Here is an 18,406-nt window from a genome sequence, read left to right as displayed (position 1 = left end):
TTGTATTTAGAGAAGCAAAACAAAACAAGACAGATGACATGCTTATCTTTTTTCATTCCTGTTCTTCATTTTCCTTCACAGGATGGAAAAAAAACGGTAAAAATGCAGCTTGTCATAAATTGAAAATCTTACAGAGTTGAATGAAACAAGAAACGGTCAACAAGTCCAGTGGTGCTGCTTCATATCAAAATGAGAAAAATATAAATAATGCAGTTTGTTTTTACTAAAAATAACTCATTAAAAAAGAATTTAAAGATCTAGCATTTTGAAGTCATGTTCTTTCTGTACTGTGATGTTAATACAATCCTTTCATGGAACAGTAGTATACTTATAATATGTGTATGTTTGACTTAAGTTTTCAGTAATATAACTTGGCAATTTGTATCTTTTAAACCAGTCTTGAAATTTGACAGGTCTGTGAAATTCACAAGTTTAAAAAACTCTATTTGATCACTTGCCCCATTCTGATGTTCTCTTTACTAAACCAGTCATGAAGCCCCATCAATTCATTAAATAATGTCTGTCAAATATGACTTTTACTTTCTTATTCTGTAAAGCATCACTCTTTTCTAAGCCTTAGCTAATTTATTACTCTTAACTGTACTTAGACACTCCTTACCCTTTAAATCACTGTAAAAAAATCTTTCATGGGACATCCCTTTTGAGACATAATGAAATTCAATCTAAGGCACTGAAACAACCTCCGCCTTCCTTAGCACACTCTTGTCCCTGAAGTTACATGTAGGACCCCAAAGAGGTAGTAAGGAAATGTTTAAGTCTTGCTCCATAACACATGCTCAATTTTATTCAGTGTTTCGTCAGACAGGGCTGATGGCAACTCCTACCTTGCATGCTTGAATGCTGACTTTTCTCTTTTGATTTCTGTGACATGTTTCATGCTAACCTATGTTTAAAAAATAAAAAAACCTACATTGTTGATGGTTTAAAGTACAATATATTTATTATTTTATTTATCAGACATCTGCAATTGCTTGTTCTGTCATCATCTAAAATGTACCATCTGAAACTATCTTCATTAATAATCTTCTCCTTCAAAGACTAGTGACTCTGTTGAACGTCCCATATTTGAAAAATGTTTGGAAAAACTTTGTAAAAAGGCAATTAGCAACATTCACTTTACCCACATCTTACAGCAAGTAAGAAGCCCGCTCTGTGTTTTATGTCCTTTTCAGTAAGCCAGTCAACCAGTCCCATGGTCTGTCGAGTGTGGATTTTTCTTTCTTATTCTGTAAAACAGTACTTTTTTCCTAAGACCCGGGTGACTTACTACTTATAACTATATTTAGAATCTCTCCCCTTTAAATCATTTAAAAAACATGAAAAAAGCACTTTGTGAAGAATAAAAACAGTTAATGTTTGTACAATCATTAGAACATTGCCAACTATTTAATAAATGCTGTATAAAATTTGTTAAATAAAATGTACTTACGTACGACAACTTCTAACTCCTTCATAATTAAATATTTTAAAATATTGCTACTGTTTCTCTGTGTGGATGATAATGGTCAAGAACACAGACTTCACTGTCAATTTTTAATATTTATAACATTTAAGTATAGCCTGTTGTACAGAAGCTATTCAATAAATACTTGGTCACTCATTCAATACTTGCTCACTCATAACATAGACTTTCTCTTAAGCAATTATTAAAATTCACAACCTTCCAAGAAGTGTTTTCTAATAAAATAATTAATTTGTAAGTTTAAAGGTAGATATTCGTTAAGGTATCTCTCATATACAGTCATTCATATCATTTTACAGATAATATGAATGGTTTAATCCAATAGTTTAATTAGTAAATTCATTTTGCAAGGCAACATTTAAAGCATTCTTGATTTTTACAATTCTGTAAACTACGTACTTGTTTGCTTCAACAAGTTCGCTCTCTTAGACTTACAAAACTCACTTTAAAACGTTCATTACCTTTTGCTTTTTACAATTGGGAACAGCAATATTTTTCTCTTGTTCCTGAGAGTCTCCACATTTGTCTACAGTGATAGGTCGTTTTTTAGAGGAATTTGAAACATTTTTAATTATGTACTCTGAAACTAAAGGCACCTTCCCACAGGTACTGGACTTTTTGATACTCTTCCTATGTTTTACACGAATATTTGCATTTTTCTTTCTCTTTGGTTGGAAAGTCTTCTTTCTGTTGTGCAGCATTTGGCACAGGATAAAGGACATGGTTAACTGAGCATTTTTAACACATATTATCTTCATATGTTCAATCGTTTTCATTACTTTCATAATATGGACCATTTTCCCTAAATCCTTTCGAGGGGTGGCTGTTATACTTCCAAGCAGTGTGGAAAACTGACTGTAGTTGTATTCTAATTCTGTCACCGTGTTCCCGTAATTTATGGATGCTATACAAGGCACAAAGTTGATGTATGTGGAAATGGAATACTCTGATTTCTCAAGAAGTTTTTTTATTTCTAAAAGTTCTTCAAGTTCTCTTGACAGCAAACGAAGAGCATAGGAACAGTTAACAGCTTCATTATATTTGTAGATAATATCCAGATCTTTCCTAAGCTCAGAAATAGCAGTCTGTATCACCTTCCAAAGAGAATCTGTTGGATAACCTTTTAGAAATGAGAAAGAAGTCATTTTTTCTTGGCAGTGAACCAGTTCAGGAAGAAGTGACAAATCAAACCAAAGCATACTTCGAAACCTCTCCTTATCTAGTTTCTTTGCCACTAAGTTTTTAAGAAAGTGAATTGTTTCTGAAAGCATGACGATTTCAATATAGGTTTCAATGGCCTCAGGTTTTAAAATTACTGACTTATGGCTGTAGTTTTTCATCATGTTCAAACTATTTTCTTCAGTGATAAAAATATCATCTATGTTGTCTTCTTGCAGCAACTGAAAACATTTTTTTAAAATTTCTAAGTCATCGGTACATCTCAAAGTGAGCTCCTGTAATTTTTTGACATCTGCAAATTCAGCTTGATCCAATATTTCACTAACACAGCAGATACCTGGATGTGAAAGCAAAGTACCATTAAGCCTAGAGTTTTCTATGTTAATTGTTGCTTTGTTTACTACAGCATTTGACTTTCTGGAAGCAATCACTGAATTCTCCTCAAGTCCAATAATGGAAATTTGTTCACTGCTTAAATCTTTAGACAATGTATCATATATCTTCTGCAACTTAGAAACTGCACATTGATTCATTCTAAGTAGTATTTCTTTGTTCCTTCCTGAGTATTTTTTGCAGAAAGACTGTCTCTTTTCTTTCCAAACAAGACTTTTTGAAGCATCAAAAAAGATATGTTCCAGACCATAAAGAGCTATTTTAATATTTACTGCCTCATTGCTCTTGATAAAATTAATTTTTGAGGAGATCATTTCTATGATAATCCACAGATGGTCTTGTTTTCCTGGACAGGAATCAATTTGGGGACGGTCCCCATACCCACTGATCAGGCTTAATGTACTTTTCCTCAAGGTTTCTAGGTCTCCTAAACTATCTCCAAAGTTAACTCCACAGGTAAATGGCACAGAAAGATAAAAGTCAAAGCAATCTGAACACTGCTTCATTACTGCTTCACACTCATCAATCTGTCGCTTGTATTTTAAGTATGCGTAGTATGAATTGTTTTCCCTTTTGGTTTCTTCAAACAGTGCAATTAATTGATCATGATACCTTTGCAGCTCAGAGAAGGCATTATATTTTAATCTGCCTTGAAAACCCGGATAGAAATTGGATTGTTGCTGAAATCCACGTGGTCTGCCAAGCAGCTCACTGTACAGTGTCTCATCATACCAGAGCAAGCTCCGGAATGTTGGTTCACCTCCTAGGAGCCTTTTTTTGTTTTCAATGAATTGAATAGTTTCCATCATCATTTGGAGTTCTACCAAGGAGTCAATAGCACATGGTTTTAATCTGTGTCTGCAGTTACTCCACAGGTTTTCTTCTACCAAGAGGTCTCTTGAAATCAAGATTTGTTTAAGTGAACATTTTTGTTTTCTTTCAAAAGCTTCAACAAACAAAGGAAGAATATTTAGACAAACTTCAGTTTCTTCCTGCAGAATCTGTACAGATGACGTTTCATCTGCCCTCCTCAAAATATGAGTGAGCTTAACTGCAGGAGCCAAATTATTACTTGAGCAATGTTTTTCTTTGAATTCATTCATGTGTGACGCAGATTTCTTCTTCAGAGGAGGAGAGACTTCGGAGGGTTCAGACTGGCCACGCAGATGAGGCATATGATTCCTTCCTGTAATGCCTGGTTTGGAGTCACAGGCTACTTCTGAATGTAATGAGGAGTCACACTCAGAGTCGTGACTAACTTTTCCCTCCTCCTTCTTTCTTTTGTTAAGCTGATTAGAAGCAATGTTCCTCAAAGAGACTGCCTCCGTAGCCTTTTTCATCTTTCCATGAGAATCAACCAAGTTATTTGTCATTGTTTTCTCACTTAAGCAGGAGGAGCCTTCTACTAGCTTATTCTTTTGATCTTTGTACTCAGGCTTAACCCTGGATCCTTCGGTCCCGCTCGTGTGAACGGAATCCTCTACTTTTTCGGCCTGTTTATCTTTCCACATATTTCTGTCCTGAACGTCTTTCTCCGCAATACCCTCTTGGGAAGAAGAGCCCTTTGTGTTACCTTTTACGAGCAGAAAACTATCAGTGGAAAATCCTGCCTTCATCGCCCTGCCTTGACTTCCTTCAGTTTCTGACGTGACATTCACCTCAGAATTCTCAACATTTGCTCCATTCCCATCGATATGAGCGCATTTACTTGAAGAGCAATATTCTGTCTTTTGAAGTTCGCTTCCACCACGTCCTTGCAGACAGCGTGGTGCAATGGTAGACACTGCTGAAAAATCTCCGGCAGCAGTGCTCTGTTTAGCCATGTGAGACGTCGAAGATTCTCCCTCACTGTCTGTTGCTGGAGCGGTTGGTAACGATTGAGGAATACTGTTAGACTTTGTGCTTGTTATCACAGTTTGACTTAACGGATCCATAAGGAAGTTTCCTGTAATAATGCCTGGTTTGGAGCTCTCCTTAGGAGTTGTCCATTTTTCTACAGGAAAATTTACCTCCAGGTTTCTTTTATAACTAGATAAAATAAGGTTATTTGGTTTGTAGATATCAATGTTAAAAAAATGCTTCATCTTTGATTCTAAGACTGAAATAACTATGTCAGTTTTCACTTTTGTGTGGGCTATACAAATTGCATCATAATTTTGGTCCACACTAAAACTTAGGTTGTTTTCTTTTATGCAACTTAAAGATATCAAATTCTTTTTACTTATTATTTCTTTAGCCTCAGAATTGTTTACTTTTGTTGTATACTTAATATTATCAAGTGCTGAATGGTTCTCAAGTTTTTTATATTTACTAATGTTAGATGAAAACTGTGTATCAGTTTGATTTTCTTTTTTAGTTAGTTTCTCATCTGGGCAGACTGGAGAAAAGAGACATCCAGTTTTTCTAGAAAAGGGCTGAAGTTCTGATGATTTCGGATTTCTCAAACTGCTGTTAGTATAATCTGACTGACTTGCACTTTGAGACATGGAGCACAGGGCTAACTGTGATTCCGGACACACTTGATCACAATATTCTCTCATGTGAATTGTGGTGTGACTTCTGGAGACACCGGACACATTTTCAGAAAGGCACTCTGTGAGTCTCTCTATACTCGTTCTATAAAACTTGTGCTTTGATGCATGAGTTAATGATTTATCAACTTCAAATCCCAAAGCTCTGTTCTCTCCAGGTTTATTGTATTTTCTTTTTGACAGAAAATGATTAGTGGAATAAAGCCTTCTTTCAGACACAGAACTATAACCTTGAAGGACACAACTTTCCCAGAAACTATTACATATTACTGCATATGCTCTTGGTAAAGGGCCCCTTCTTTTTTCTCCCACTTTAGTTATCGGTTGCAAAGATGTGTGAACTCTTCTGTGAGCTTTTTCTAAGTGAAGAACGTCTCTGTCAAGTTTTCTGGGAAGATGTTTGCTTTTGCAAAAAAATGCTTCACTATTTAGAGTATCCAGGACACTCCTAATGTGTTTTCCTGACTGTGAAAAGGTTTTAATTCGTTCTTGGGAAAACGAAAAAAAACATTCCAATGAGTCTTGACTTGTTAGCTTCCTCCTCTTCTCACAAATTTCGTGATGTCTTAAATTTTCATCTGGTATGTTTTGGTCCCTAAAAGGTGTATGGGGCTTTCTTTTGCTAATTCTTGATTCTGTCTTCTTTTTACTTCTAGTATCATTACCACTGGTTTTTGACTTGGTAAGGGAACATCTGTTTTCGTTATTTACTGTTGTGACATCAGAAGGTTCAGTTAGCAAAGGTCTGTTTTGTTTTTCAGACATGTGATTCACATGTGTATTATGACTCAAGTCAAAAGAAAGTGAGGTTTCAGATTTACTTGCTAGTCCAGATTCTTGCCTTATATTACCAAATTCACCTTCAGAGGGATGATCTGAATTTTCACCAGAACACTGAGAATGAATTTCAAATTCTAGAACTTCTTCCTCCTCCTCCTCATTTATTTCTGATTTTGTGGCTTCAGTTACATATTTGCAGAAATCATCTTTCGATGCAAGGGACTCAACAGTAGGGCTGAATCCTTTCACAAATGTATTAGTAATCATAACTTGCAGATCAGGAAGTAAAATTGGTTTGACGAGCTCTGCTTTATAATTTTGTGTAGAGGAAAAAGCACAACTGTGTTCCTCAGAGCAGTGCTGGTCCCGATTCTCACCTCTTGTGGTGCTTTTCAAAACTTCCATCTCCTCATTACTTCTTCCCAACATACCTTCCCAATCGATGCGAGACTTCAGAGCCTCATAGGAGTCCTCGAATTCTTCATAAAGTACATTCCCATGGCTATGAGTATCCTGTGGAATACTGACCGGAAAAGCATCATCCCTCTCTTCTGATCCTACTTCAGTCTCATTATCCAATTTGAAACTCTGAAGAACTGAGTTGTCACTTACTGTTTGATGAAATGAGTTGTGGAATCGATTTTTATCTGTGTCTATTTCAGAAGCAGAAACCTTAAGTTTGCTTAACAAACCAAAACCTGGACTCTCAGAAGAACAAGTATCTTTAAACTGGGATCTTTGGTGATCTTCAGGAATTGTGCTTATCACAGGCATTGCAGCATCAGCTATCTCAACTGCAGCACGTGAGGCTACATGTACCGAAGAACTTGCAATCTGGAGAAATGCTGTGGAAATCAAATGCTCTCCAGTCCTTTCAGTATTTTGAGTATCTTTTTCTTTTATGGCGGTAATGGGATCTTCGTTTTCTAATGATGTAAACTCAGTGCATACATGTTTTTTTCCACTAGTTAAGTTAAAAGCGGTAGCAAACTCTTCAGAACTCAGAATTTCAATGCCATGGTCATCTTCATTCACCCTCCTTTCACCTATGTTGGTACAAAATTTTGTTTTGTGTGTCTGAAAACTCTGCTTCTCATCTCCATATATATTCCCTATGTTGTTTTCTATAGATAAAGCAATGTTCTCCATTTCAGCTTCATTCTGGCTTTCTTTATCATTCTCTCTTTGTTCTCTGAAATCAGTATTCAGGTTCACATCATTGTTCAGCTGTGCAATACAGAACTGAGTATGATGTTGACCTTTATTGTTAATTAGCGGAGTTTCTTTGCAGTCTCTCTGAATGTTTTCCAGGGACACTGGATCATACTCATTTCTCCTTTGAATACATATACGTTCTCTAGCTATGTTGCAATTTGCATTATGAACTGTTTTAATATCATGACATGAAGTAACAGCTGGCAATTGTGTGGTCTGGGGAATGTCTTCTGCTTCCTGGAAAGCATCAGCCACAATGCTAACACAGTTTTGATCTGGTTTTTCCAATTTCAGCTCCATTAGTTTTTGAGAAATGGCAAAATCTGTATGAATGTTATCTTCATACTCTAAAGAGTTCTTAGGAGGCTTCTGTGGAAGTTTCTCCACTCCTGGAGTAAGACTGTTTTGTATTTCCAATGCTAGGTGACCTAGCTCATACTTCTCCTCTGTGGTAAATGGCAAAGATTTTGTTTTTTCTAACCCTTGAGTAATTAATATTTGATCACAATTTTCCTGCAAATAATCAAGACTCTCATCCTCTTTGTTGTCTTGGTTCAAAGAAATGTAATTATCTATAGGACTGATTTTTCTTTTATTAGTAAAAGAATGATCACTTTCTTTCCACAAACTTTGCTTTTCTTCATGTTTGGCATTGTCTTCTGGCTCGGTGAAGTTTCTCATCTTTCCAGTATTTTGAATGTACTCATGTATGCTTTCTTCACTTCGGAGTGGAAAAAGTGTAGGCATTTGGTGACCAGTCTCATAGACAGTTTTAAAATTAGAAAACTGTGTTTCTGGAGAGATGGGACCACTGTACTTGTCTGTACAAATATTCACTGATGCGTAAGAATCATGTGACTCATGGCTTTCATCAGTTAAAAATGGGATGGTGTCTCTCTGCTGGGATCTCTCAGCTTTTTCTTCCTTGTGTTTTTGGATTTCAACTTCTGAAACTACATTTGACAAAAACATTGGGAAGGAAAAATCATCCTGGTTCTCACATTGTCCTGCCATGGTAATTTTACTGGGAGTTGTACAATCATAGGTCTTAGAACCCAGGTTGTGAGCCTGGGTTTGTGGCTCATCCAAAGAAATTCTGAAGCAAGAGGCATCCAAATGATTAGTAACAGTTTGATCACCAGGCAGGCCTTCAGATGTGGAGGCAGGATTCGTTGGCATAGATGACAAGTTTATCTCTGAATTAACAAAATCTAAACTCTTCTCAAATGGCAAACTCTCACTTAAACCTGTAACAGTATTATGTTTTCCCATGCTTTCTTCTCTCTTCACCAGTCTTGGGTCTTTGATGAGTTTTGAAGTAATAACTGTGCTTGAGTCAGTATTGTTATGAAGGGGAAAAGCAGCAGCAACACTACTTAAAATAGCTTTAAGATATGTCAAATTTAGCAGGTCACCATTATTAACACTTTCTCCGGTATTACCGGGAATAAATGAATAGCCTGAATCACAGGCAGGTAATTGAGAAGTGTCTCTGCATTCTGCTGAACTGTACTCCATGTGTCCACTGTATGTTTCAAGTACAGAAATGTTTCCATTTTGCATATTTCCATAGGAATTAGAAATATCTGAGTTGGAAGGATTTATCACTGAATTTGACACATTGCATGAACAGTTTTCCTGAACAAATGGATCTACAGGTTTCCCGAAATGCTCAAAGATGACAGTAGCATCTTTTCCTTTTCCAATTCTTTTGGCCACTGTACAGTTATTCAGAGAGCATGTTCTTTCTGTGGAAATAATAAGAAAGTAAGGAAAAGTAGGAAGAAAAAGTATTTCTACAGGCAACTCTATTAATGCAAGTAAACCATGTCATGAGTGGCAGTGACTGAAAGTCTATCAAATAATCTAATGATGATTAAAGTATGTTCAGGAGAAAAGCAAGAAGAGAAGAGTAACTGACCAATAAAGCATAAATGATGCATGAAATTGTCTTATAGGCCCCTTACTAACATAAGTCTTTGCCATAAAAATTTGAATTCTGACAAACACTAAGAAGTAGAAAAATTAAACAAGAATAAAAACATACTTTTATCACAGACTAGGTAATTCTTCTCTTAGTTTCCTACATGCAGACATTCTATAATAGAGTCTACATATTATTAGGTCAAATTATCTCCCTGTATCTACAGTTACCTTGCTTCATTTCCCTCTGCCACAGGAGAACAAAAACAGAAAGGAAAGGGGAACTAGGTGAAGAAATGGGGTTGGTGGAAGATCAGAAAGTTTGCACAAAAGCCTTCCCAGAAGCCAAAGCAAACCACTACCCCTGCTCCTCTACGAATTAAATATTCTGGCAAATAACATATGTAAATAAAAACCTGGAAAACAGAAGCAAATTTTCTTTTAAATTTATAGAAATTATTCCTAAAACTTCAAAAAGAATTTCACAGAATAACAAAGGAACTTATAAAAATGCATAATGAGCAAGTAAAATGTTTACAAAGCATTCATAGCTAAGTGAAAGTGAAGGTCACTCAGTCATGTCCCACTCTTTGCGACCCCATGGACTATACAGTCCATGGAATTCTCCAGGCAAGAACACTGGAGTGGGTAGCCTTTCCTTTCTCCAGGGGATATTCCCAACCCATGTATCAAACCCAGGTCTCCCTTATTGCAGGCGGATTCTTTATCAGCTGAGCCACAAGGGAAGTCCAAGGATACTGGAGTGGGTATCCTATTCCCTCTTCAGCGGATCTTCCTGACCCAGGAATCGAACCAGGGTCTCCAGCATTGCAGGCAGATTCTTCACCAACTGAGCTACTGGGTACATAGCTAAGCAGTACCATGAAAATACCATTATTAAAATAGACTAATAATGAGAAACTGCTCATGAATAATATATGAAATAATAATCATATTACTGAGAACATACCATTTAGTTTTCACAAAATGTTAAAAAAATTGCTCTGTTGAAGATTCCCAAATTATATAACCATTGTGATTATACTTTCAATTATAGTAAGCTATAGTGGAAATATGTTCAAAAATAGGGATGAGACTAACAGTATATTATTACATATATTGGAATACATAAAAATATATAGTCTCTTCAAAAGATTAATAAAAAGATAATACAATAGATAGTTGGGCAAAGTATATGAGTAAGAAAATCATAGGCTAAATAAAAATTGTCAACAAATACAAAAAGATGTCCAACCCCACTAAATGTACAAGAAGATTCACATTAAAAAATCTTTTAGATGGCAAAGATTCTGAAAGATAATTAATTTCCCTTTTCAAGATAAAAGCACTCAACTTACTAGGAATAGAAAGGAACTTCCTCTACATGGTAAAGGACACTAAAAAAACCCCACAGCTAACATGATACTTAGTGGTGAAAAAGAAACACTTTCCCCCTAAGTTCAGGAACAAGACAAAGATGTCCACTCTTACCACTCCTATTTAACATTCCACTGGATGTTCTAGCCAATGCAATTAGATAAGAAAAAGAAATAAAAGATATCTAGATTGGAAAGGAAGAAGTAAAACTACCTCTATTTGCATATGGACCCTATCTTGCGTATAGAAAATCTCAAGGAAATCACTATTGAGAAAATAACTCTATTTACAAGAGGATCAAAAAGAGTGCAATACTTAGGAATACATTTAACAAAAGAAGTATAAAACTTATACTTTGAAAACCTCACCTTATATCCACAAAATGGCTATAATCAAAGTCAGATAATAACAAGTGTTAACAAGAAAGTGGAGAAATTCTAACCCACACACATTGTTAATGTAACTGTCAATGGTGCAGCCACTTTGGAAAATAGTCTGGCAGTTCCTTGAATGGTTGATACAGACTTACACTATGATCACATGACTCTTAGCTATATACCTAAGAGCAAAGAAAACACATCTACACCTAACCTCGTACACAGAGAAGGCGATGGCACCCCACTCCAGTACTCTTGCCTGGAAAATACCATGGATGGAGGAGCCCGGTAGGCTGCAGTCTGTGGGGTCGTGCAGAGTTGGACATGACTGAGCAACTGTACTTTCACTTTTCACTTTCCTGCATTGGAGAAGGAAATGGCAACCCACTCCAGTGTTCTTGCCTGAAGAATCCCAGGGACGGGGGAGCCTGGTGGGCTGCTGTCTATGGGGTCGCACAGAGTTGTACACGACTGAAGCGACTTAGCAGCAGCAGCAACCTTGTACAAGAAAGTTCTTAGCATAAATATTCATAATTGCTAAAAGGTGGAAACAACCCAACGGCCATCAACTGATGAATGAATAAACACAATGTACTCCAATACTCTGGCCAGCTCATGCGACGAGTTGACTCACTGGAAAAGACTCTGATGCTGGGCAGGATTGGGGGTGGGAGGAGACGGGGACAACAGAGAATGAGATGGATGGATGGCATCACCAACTCGATGGACATGAGTTTGAGTGAACTCCGGGAGTTGGTGATGGACAGGGAGACCTGGCGTGCTGTGATTCATGGGGTCACAGAGAGTCGGACACGACTGAGTGACTGAACTGAACTCAACTGAGGCAACCACTTTTGAAAACCATGACATTGTTTCTAGATTAAGTGAGACATTCCTGATGTCCATATATACTCTGTAGAAAAGTTTGCACATATGCACTGAGACACTTATATGAATATTTAAAACAGCAATGCTTGGAATATGAAGAAAACCACAAAATATCCAAATATACTCAGAGGTATAATGTACAGTCATAAAATTGAATATTATTTGTGTGAGTGTGTGTGTGTATATATATATGAGTGAAAATGAAGAAGCCATGGTTATATATATCAACATGGAAGAATCACACATTTTTTCTGAGAAAAAGAAGTAACAAAAGTAGTTACAGCATTAATTCTAGATATATAAAATAAAAAACAGGGGAAGCACACCCATTTTGCTTAGAGATTCATGATGTATCAGAAAATAATATTCAGCAGTAAAACCACCACAGATGCTACTGAAGTAGAAAAATATATGTATCTTACCGGTTCTCTTAGGAAATCCTGTTGCAAGGGATCTCAAAGATGTCATAAAGTGTCCATTATCTACTTTTTGACCAATAAATTTTACTGTTACTATTGCATATGGAAGACACTGCCTAGGTTTATCTACTGGCTTTGAAAGAATATTATATTCATACAAGTATACCTAAAAGATAAAGAACATTTTTATGATGATTAATTTTTACAGACTTGAATAGCTTCTATTTTAAAAATCTATTTAACTCTATGCTGCTATTTATTAACCATCTTTCACACATCTCCTCTCTCCCTGTCTTCTTCAACTCTAGTTTTCTTGAAGATGAATTTTTTTCTCCACAACATATTTTTTTCTTGATAGGGTTCGAATAACAGCAGAAACAGACACAATCTATGTTTAAATAAAAAAGCATTTCTCCATTAAAAGTTCAATGTCTTGCATATGCTGCTGCTGCTAAGTCACTTCAGTCATGTACGACTCTGTGCGACCCCATAGACGGCAGCCCACCAGGCTCCCCTGTCCCTGGGATTCTCCAGGCAAGAACACTGGAGTGGGTTGCCATTTCCTTCTCTAATGCATGAAAGTGAAAAGCGAAAATGAAGTCGCTCAGTTGTGTCTGACCCTCAGTGACCCCATGGACTGCAGCCATCCAGGCTCCTCCGTCCGTGGGATTTTCCAGGCAAGAGCACTGGAGTGCTAGGAACCACTATATTGTATTTTATCTGGGAGGAAAAGTCAATTAGAAAAATAACAATAGCTTAATACATCTTACATGTGGGAGCATATATACATACTTCTAAAATATCCTCATTTAATCATATATATATATGATTATACATAATGATATTTATAATATAATCTTTTATAAAAGATTAAAAGTCTATAAAAGGTTAAAAGGTTAGATAAGTGTCTCTTTTAGATATGACAGAAAATTACTGTTTAACAATTAGTCTACTATCTAATGACTAAAACATAAGCCTTTTCTCCTTTTACAAAGTACAAAGGATCAGTAAGGTTATTTCAAAGTATCTTTGTTTTGCAAGTTAGGCATTAATCTACGAAACGTTTAAATAAAAGTAGCTATTGGAACAAAATTAAATGCAAATTTAGAAGCTTCTTTATTAATGTTTTCAGATCACAAATATTAAATCAGCTTTACTATTTACTTATTTAGGTCATATTATATGGAAAAAGGGTGCCAACAGACTTGGCAAAGTTGCCACAAACCTTTAATTCATAAAAAAACATATTGCAGTATCTGTGAAGCAGATATTCTTTGTGTTACCTTGTCATCTTATTGGCTTATTTGGTATTCAGGTCGTATATATTACATGACCTAAGCAAATATGAATGAAGTAAAAGATTTCCACTTAATATTTGGGACAGTTGTTTTAAGACTTGTATTACACAATGTGAGGCAAGTGACTTTCAAGTAGTCAAGTGAATCAAAAAGTTAACATACTGCTGAACTGTAGGCTTGTAGTTCAATGGTATCCTTCAGAGAAGGTGTATTTCTTGACATATGGCAGTCAAAGTTAGGAGAAGGATCCAAAGAAACTTTGCTTTTATCTAGTGAAGGCTGAATTTTCTTCACTTTTCCAAAAAGAACCTGGGGAGGAAAAGGTAAAAAGAAAGTCAATAAAGATATACCAGAATATTTTAAACTCTCATACCAGGAAAGTAAAACTAGCTTCTATTTTAAGGAAAGAAATTAGAATGGGGAGATAATTCATGACCCAGATGAATGGGATGACTTATTAGAATCATGTCAATTCCTCCCTAAATCAAACTCTATAGTAATTTTAACAAAAATTTCAGAAAATCCATATACAGAAATGAGCTTTAGTTTCAACACTTCCCTGGAAAATGAAACAAGAATAACCTACAAAATTTTTAAAAAATATATCTGAATCAGAAATAATGATGGAACAGGAAAAGTGACACATACTTCCAGATATTATGTACTTTTTAAAAGAATACTACCACAAAAATGGCAGAGATGGAAAAAATTGTACAAAGTAAAAAGTCCAGATAAGTCCAAGCAGTTATAAAAATACAGCATAATATTAAAAGCATCATTTGAAACAGATGAAGCAAAACCAGATTATTCACTAAATGGTGTAGATCTGAAAAACATTAAATTCGTCCCTTAATCTATAAACCAAAATAAATACCAAATAAATATTTAAGTAATGTAAACACTGTAAAGAGAAATACAAATATTTATCTACTCTCAAAGAGAATTATTTTCTAACCATACTGCCAAAACCCACGAACCGAAACCATGCTTCTTTGTAAAATAGTCTAAAACTTCTGTACATCACAAAAAAATGATCAAGTTGTATTGCAGAAAACAACACAACAACTGTAGCACAATTTTCCTCCAATTAAGAAGTAAATTTTAAAAAATGAGTATTTAAAAGCTATGAACCATTAAGTGATAAAAGGTGGGGAAAAGTGCAGCTAATATGAAAACATGTACAAATTTTATGTCAGCAATTCTATTACTTTTATTTTTTCATATGCTAATAATTCATTCAAAGTTAAAAACAATACTAAATGTAATGTGGTACTCTGTACTTGGACACTGGAAGAGGAAAAAACATTAGTAGAAAAACTGGCAGAAACCAAAAGTTTGTAGCAGATAGTACTGTACCAATGCTGGTTTCTTTCATTTTATTTTATTTTAATTGAGATATAACTGATATATATACTATTAGGCTCTTAGTTTTAACAGAGGTGCCATAGTTACATGAAATGGTAACATTAGGGAAAACAGTATACAGGAACTGTCTGTACTACCTTTATAACTTTTCTGTAAATTTAAATTTATTCCAAAATTATTTTAAAAAAACTTTTTTATTTTAAAAAAGAAAGCACTAAGTGATAAAACATTATACAATGAAAAGCCTAGCTCTCAAGACTCACTTTAATGAACTGATAATGCTGATGAATCAATTAGAAAAATAGAAAAAACAAAAATCTAGCAAAAGTTATTAATAGGCAATTCACTCATTATCAGTGAATACATGCGGAATGTTAAGCTCGGCAATAACTATGAAAAAGAAAAAGTTGAACTAACAATGAGAAACTATCACATATTAGACTGGCAAATATTTTTTAAAAAACATAATACACAGAGATAGTAAATATAAGAGATAATAAACATTTCACATGCTTTGCATAGGAATGGCAGTTAGTATAACCTTTCTGAGGACAACTGGGCATTACATATCAAAAGCTGGGAAACTGTACACATACCTGTGACTCCTAACTTGACACATAGGAATTAATCAATTAATTCTTAGCAAATAATCACAGGTGTGTGTAATATGTACCTACATGAATAATCCAAGTACTGCTTGAAAGTACAAAACAAAACAAAGCAAAAGTAATTTATATCCCAACATTGAAAAATTTGGTAACAAATTTATGGTAGTGCTGTAAAGTGGAATATTATATAGTCATTCAAAATGATACTACAAAAAATACTGAATGGTAGTGAAGTCGCTCAGTCTTGTCCAACTCTTTGCCACCCGATGGACTGTAGCCCACCAGGCTCCTCTGTCCATGGGATTCTCCAGGCAAGATACTGGAGTGGGTTGCCATTTCCTTCTCCAGGGGATCTTCCCGACCCAGGGATTGAACCCAGGTCTCCCATATTGCAGCAGACACTTTAACCTCTGAGCCACCAGGGAAGCCTATTGAATGGTATGGAAAATGTTGATTTTATAATCAATCAAAAAGTTATATAGTATAAAAGTAGTAATGTATTTTAATGACCAGTGTATAATGCATATCCACGTATATGAGCAGAAGATGAAGTATAGCTATACAAAAAAAATTAACTATCATTATCAATGGGTTTTTTGGAGCTTCTGAGTATATTCCAAATTTCCTAAAATCAGTATTTTAATATAAATTACACTTATGACTTTGATAATACCCAAGATCTAAAAATAACTAAATAATACCAAATGAACCATTGGTTTTATGTGGATGTATACACATCCTAAGTTACATAACTGAGGGTCTTGTCTACCTACTGTGATTTTAGTAGTCTTAGCAGAGCTGCAATTAACCAAAAAGTATATCTTAGCCTACCTGTGTCTGTTAATGCTTACAATTCGACTGTAAGACTGGTATTTTCTCTCAATTTTGAATAACTTCAGACTTTAAAAAAAGTTACAAAACAATTCAGAGGTCTATATACTTCTAAGCCAGTTTTTCCTAATGCTAACATCTTATATAAGATAGTAAAATTATCAAAACAAAGTAATTAATATTGTTTAACTGTGGTGCTGGAGAAGACTCTTGAGAGTCCCTTGGACTGCAAGGAGATCCAACCAGTCCATTCTAAAGGAGATCAATCCTGGGTGTTCATTGGAAGGACTGATGCTAAAGCTGAAACTCCAATACTTTGGCCACCTCATGTGACAAGTTGACTCACTGGAAAAGAGTCTGATGCTGGGAGGGATTGGGGGTGGGAGGAGACGGGAACGACAGAGAATGAGATGGCTGGATGGCATCACCGACTCAATGGACATGAGTTTGAGTGAACTCCGAGAGTTGGTGATGGACAGGGAGGCCTGGCGTGCTGTGATTCATGGGGTCGCGAGGAGTCGGACACGACTGAGCGACTGAACTGAACTGATCTGAACGCTGTTAATTAAAATAAATAGTAGGAGTTTAGTAACTTTAGCTAAACCAGAATTATTAATACCAATGTTCTGGAAAAAGACACTAAAAACACTCTGATTTTAATTATAGTCTGAACAAAAGGGAGAGAGAAAGAGAGTAAAGTCAATCAGAACAGAAAAAATATACATTAGGAAACCAAGACGATAAAGCCTGCCTTTGCTTACTTGAAGATTTTATGCTGCACACCCACTAGAGTCAAAAATAGGGGAAAATTTCAAATGGTGATGATGATGATAACTATTATTTATTTTATACAATGCGAGTTTAAAACATTAATTCATATTGAAAGTAAAATAATGTTTAGGTCAATCAAAGCAAACTGAATATAATATTTCTTTCGTGCTACCAACCTTAAACATGATAATACTTTCTACAGTAATGCTTCTACTAAGAGCATAATTCAAGGCAATATCAACATGTCTAAATATATAAATTCCAAGAAGAGGGTTTCCTAATATCCTCAATGAAGATGCTTTGGTACTTATTCCATTGTGATATATCTCAGCCACATCCTTCTGAGGAAGTGCTAAAAAGCAGAAATGTTCTTCAAGTTCTCTGCCATGCCTTCCATTCTCACGCATCTCTGACCTAAAGCCAAAAGAGTGAATAGTTAAATGAGAACATCAACAGAATTTTCAAGAAGACACATGCTTCAAGCTTGCTAAAGATAGAAAACAAAAATTATAATCTAGACTCCTGAAATCTCGCCTACACTCCACAAGAACCACTGAAACCCTGGTGTATTAGGTAAGGAGTTCTACATGGCTTGCTCAGCAGTAGTAACAGTAGGAACGGCGACACCACATGACACAAGCATGGTTCAGTCATGCGACAGAGCTTGTAACTCCAAGACTATCAGCAATGGAGAAGGCACAGAACTAGAAAGCAATGTGCACACCAATCGAAGGAAAACGCCTCTTGAACACCACATGCTACTAATGTTTATTATTTCCCGAGACGCCACTCACAAATATTAATATCTATATGGAAGAATAATTCACCGTTAACAGTAGACAGCCACGGCAACAAAACACACAGCAACAATTAATTACAAGCAAGACTAACCGATGAGATCATGACCACTTCTCTTTTCCCAGAGATGTCAGCCTTAACTTTCAACTCCACTGTTGTCATTTCCTGCT

General features: G+C 35.6%; 1 protein-coding gene across 1 annotated transcript in view; it reads right to left on the bottom strand.

Annotated features, from left to right (window-relative positions):
• TEX15 (testis expressed 15, meiosis and synapsis associated) overlaps positions 1-18,406 on the bottom strand; it is an 84,810-nt gene that overhangs the window by 9,495 nt on the left and 56,909 nt on the right. Inside the window, exons 4-8 of the mRNA XM_088832655.1 lie at positions 17,615-17,852; positions 14,026-14,172; positions 12,569-12,731; positions 1,945-9,329; positions 846-904 (exon numbers count right to left, since the gene is read on the bottom strand). Of these exons, the coding sequence (XP_088688781.1) occupies positions 846-904; positions 1,945-9,329; positions 12,569-12,731; positions 14,026-14,172; positions 17,615-17,852 (7,992 nt within the window). The remainder of the gene's footprint in view (positions 1-845; positions 905-1,944; positions 9,330-12,568; positions 12,732-14,025; positions 14,173-17,614; positions 17,853-18,406) is intronic.

Source organism: Moschus berezovskii, chromosome 26 (genome assembly GCF_049115385.1).
Source record: "Moschus berezovskii isolate FMDL1 chromosome 26, NW_MosBer_1.0, whole genome shotgun sequence".
Classification (NCBI taxonomy): domain Eukaryota; kingdom Metazoa; phylum Chordata; class Mammalia; order Artiodactyla; family Moschidae; genus Moschus; species Moschus berezovskii.
The sequence above is the reverse complement of the archived record's forward strand: the minus strand, read 5'-3'. Positions and strand labels throughout refer to the sequence as shown.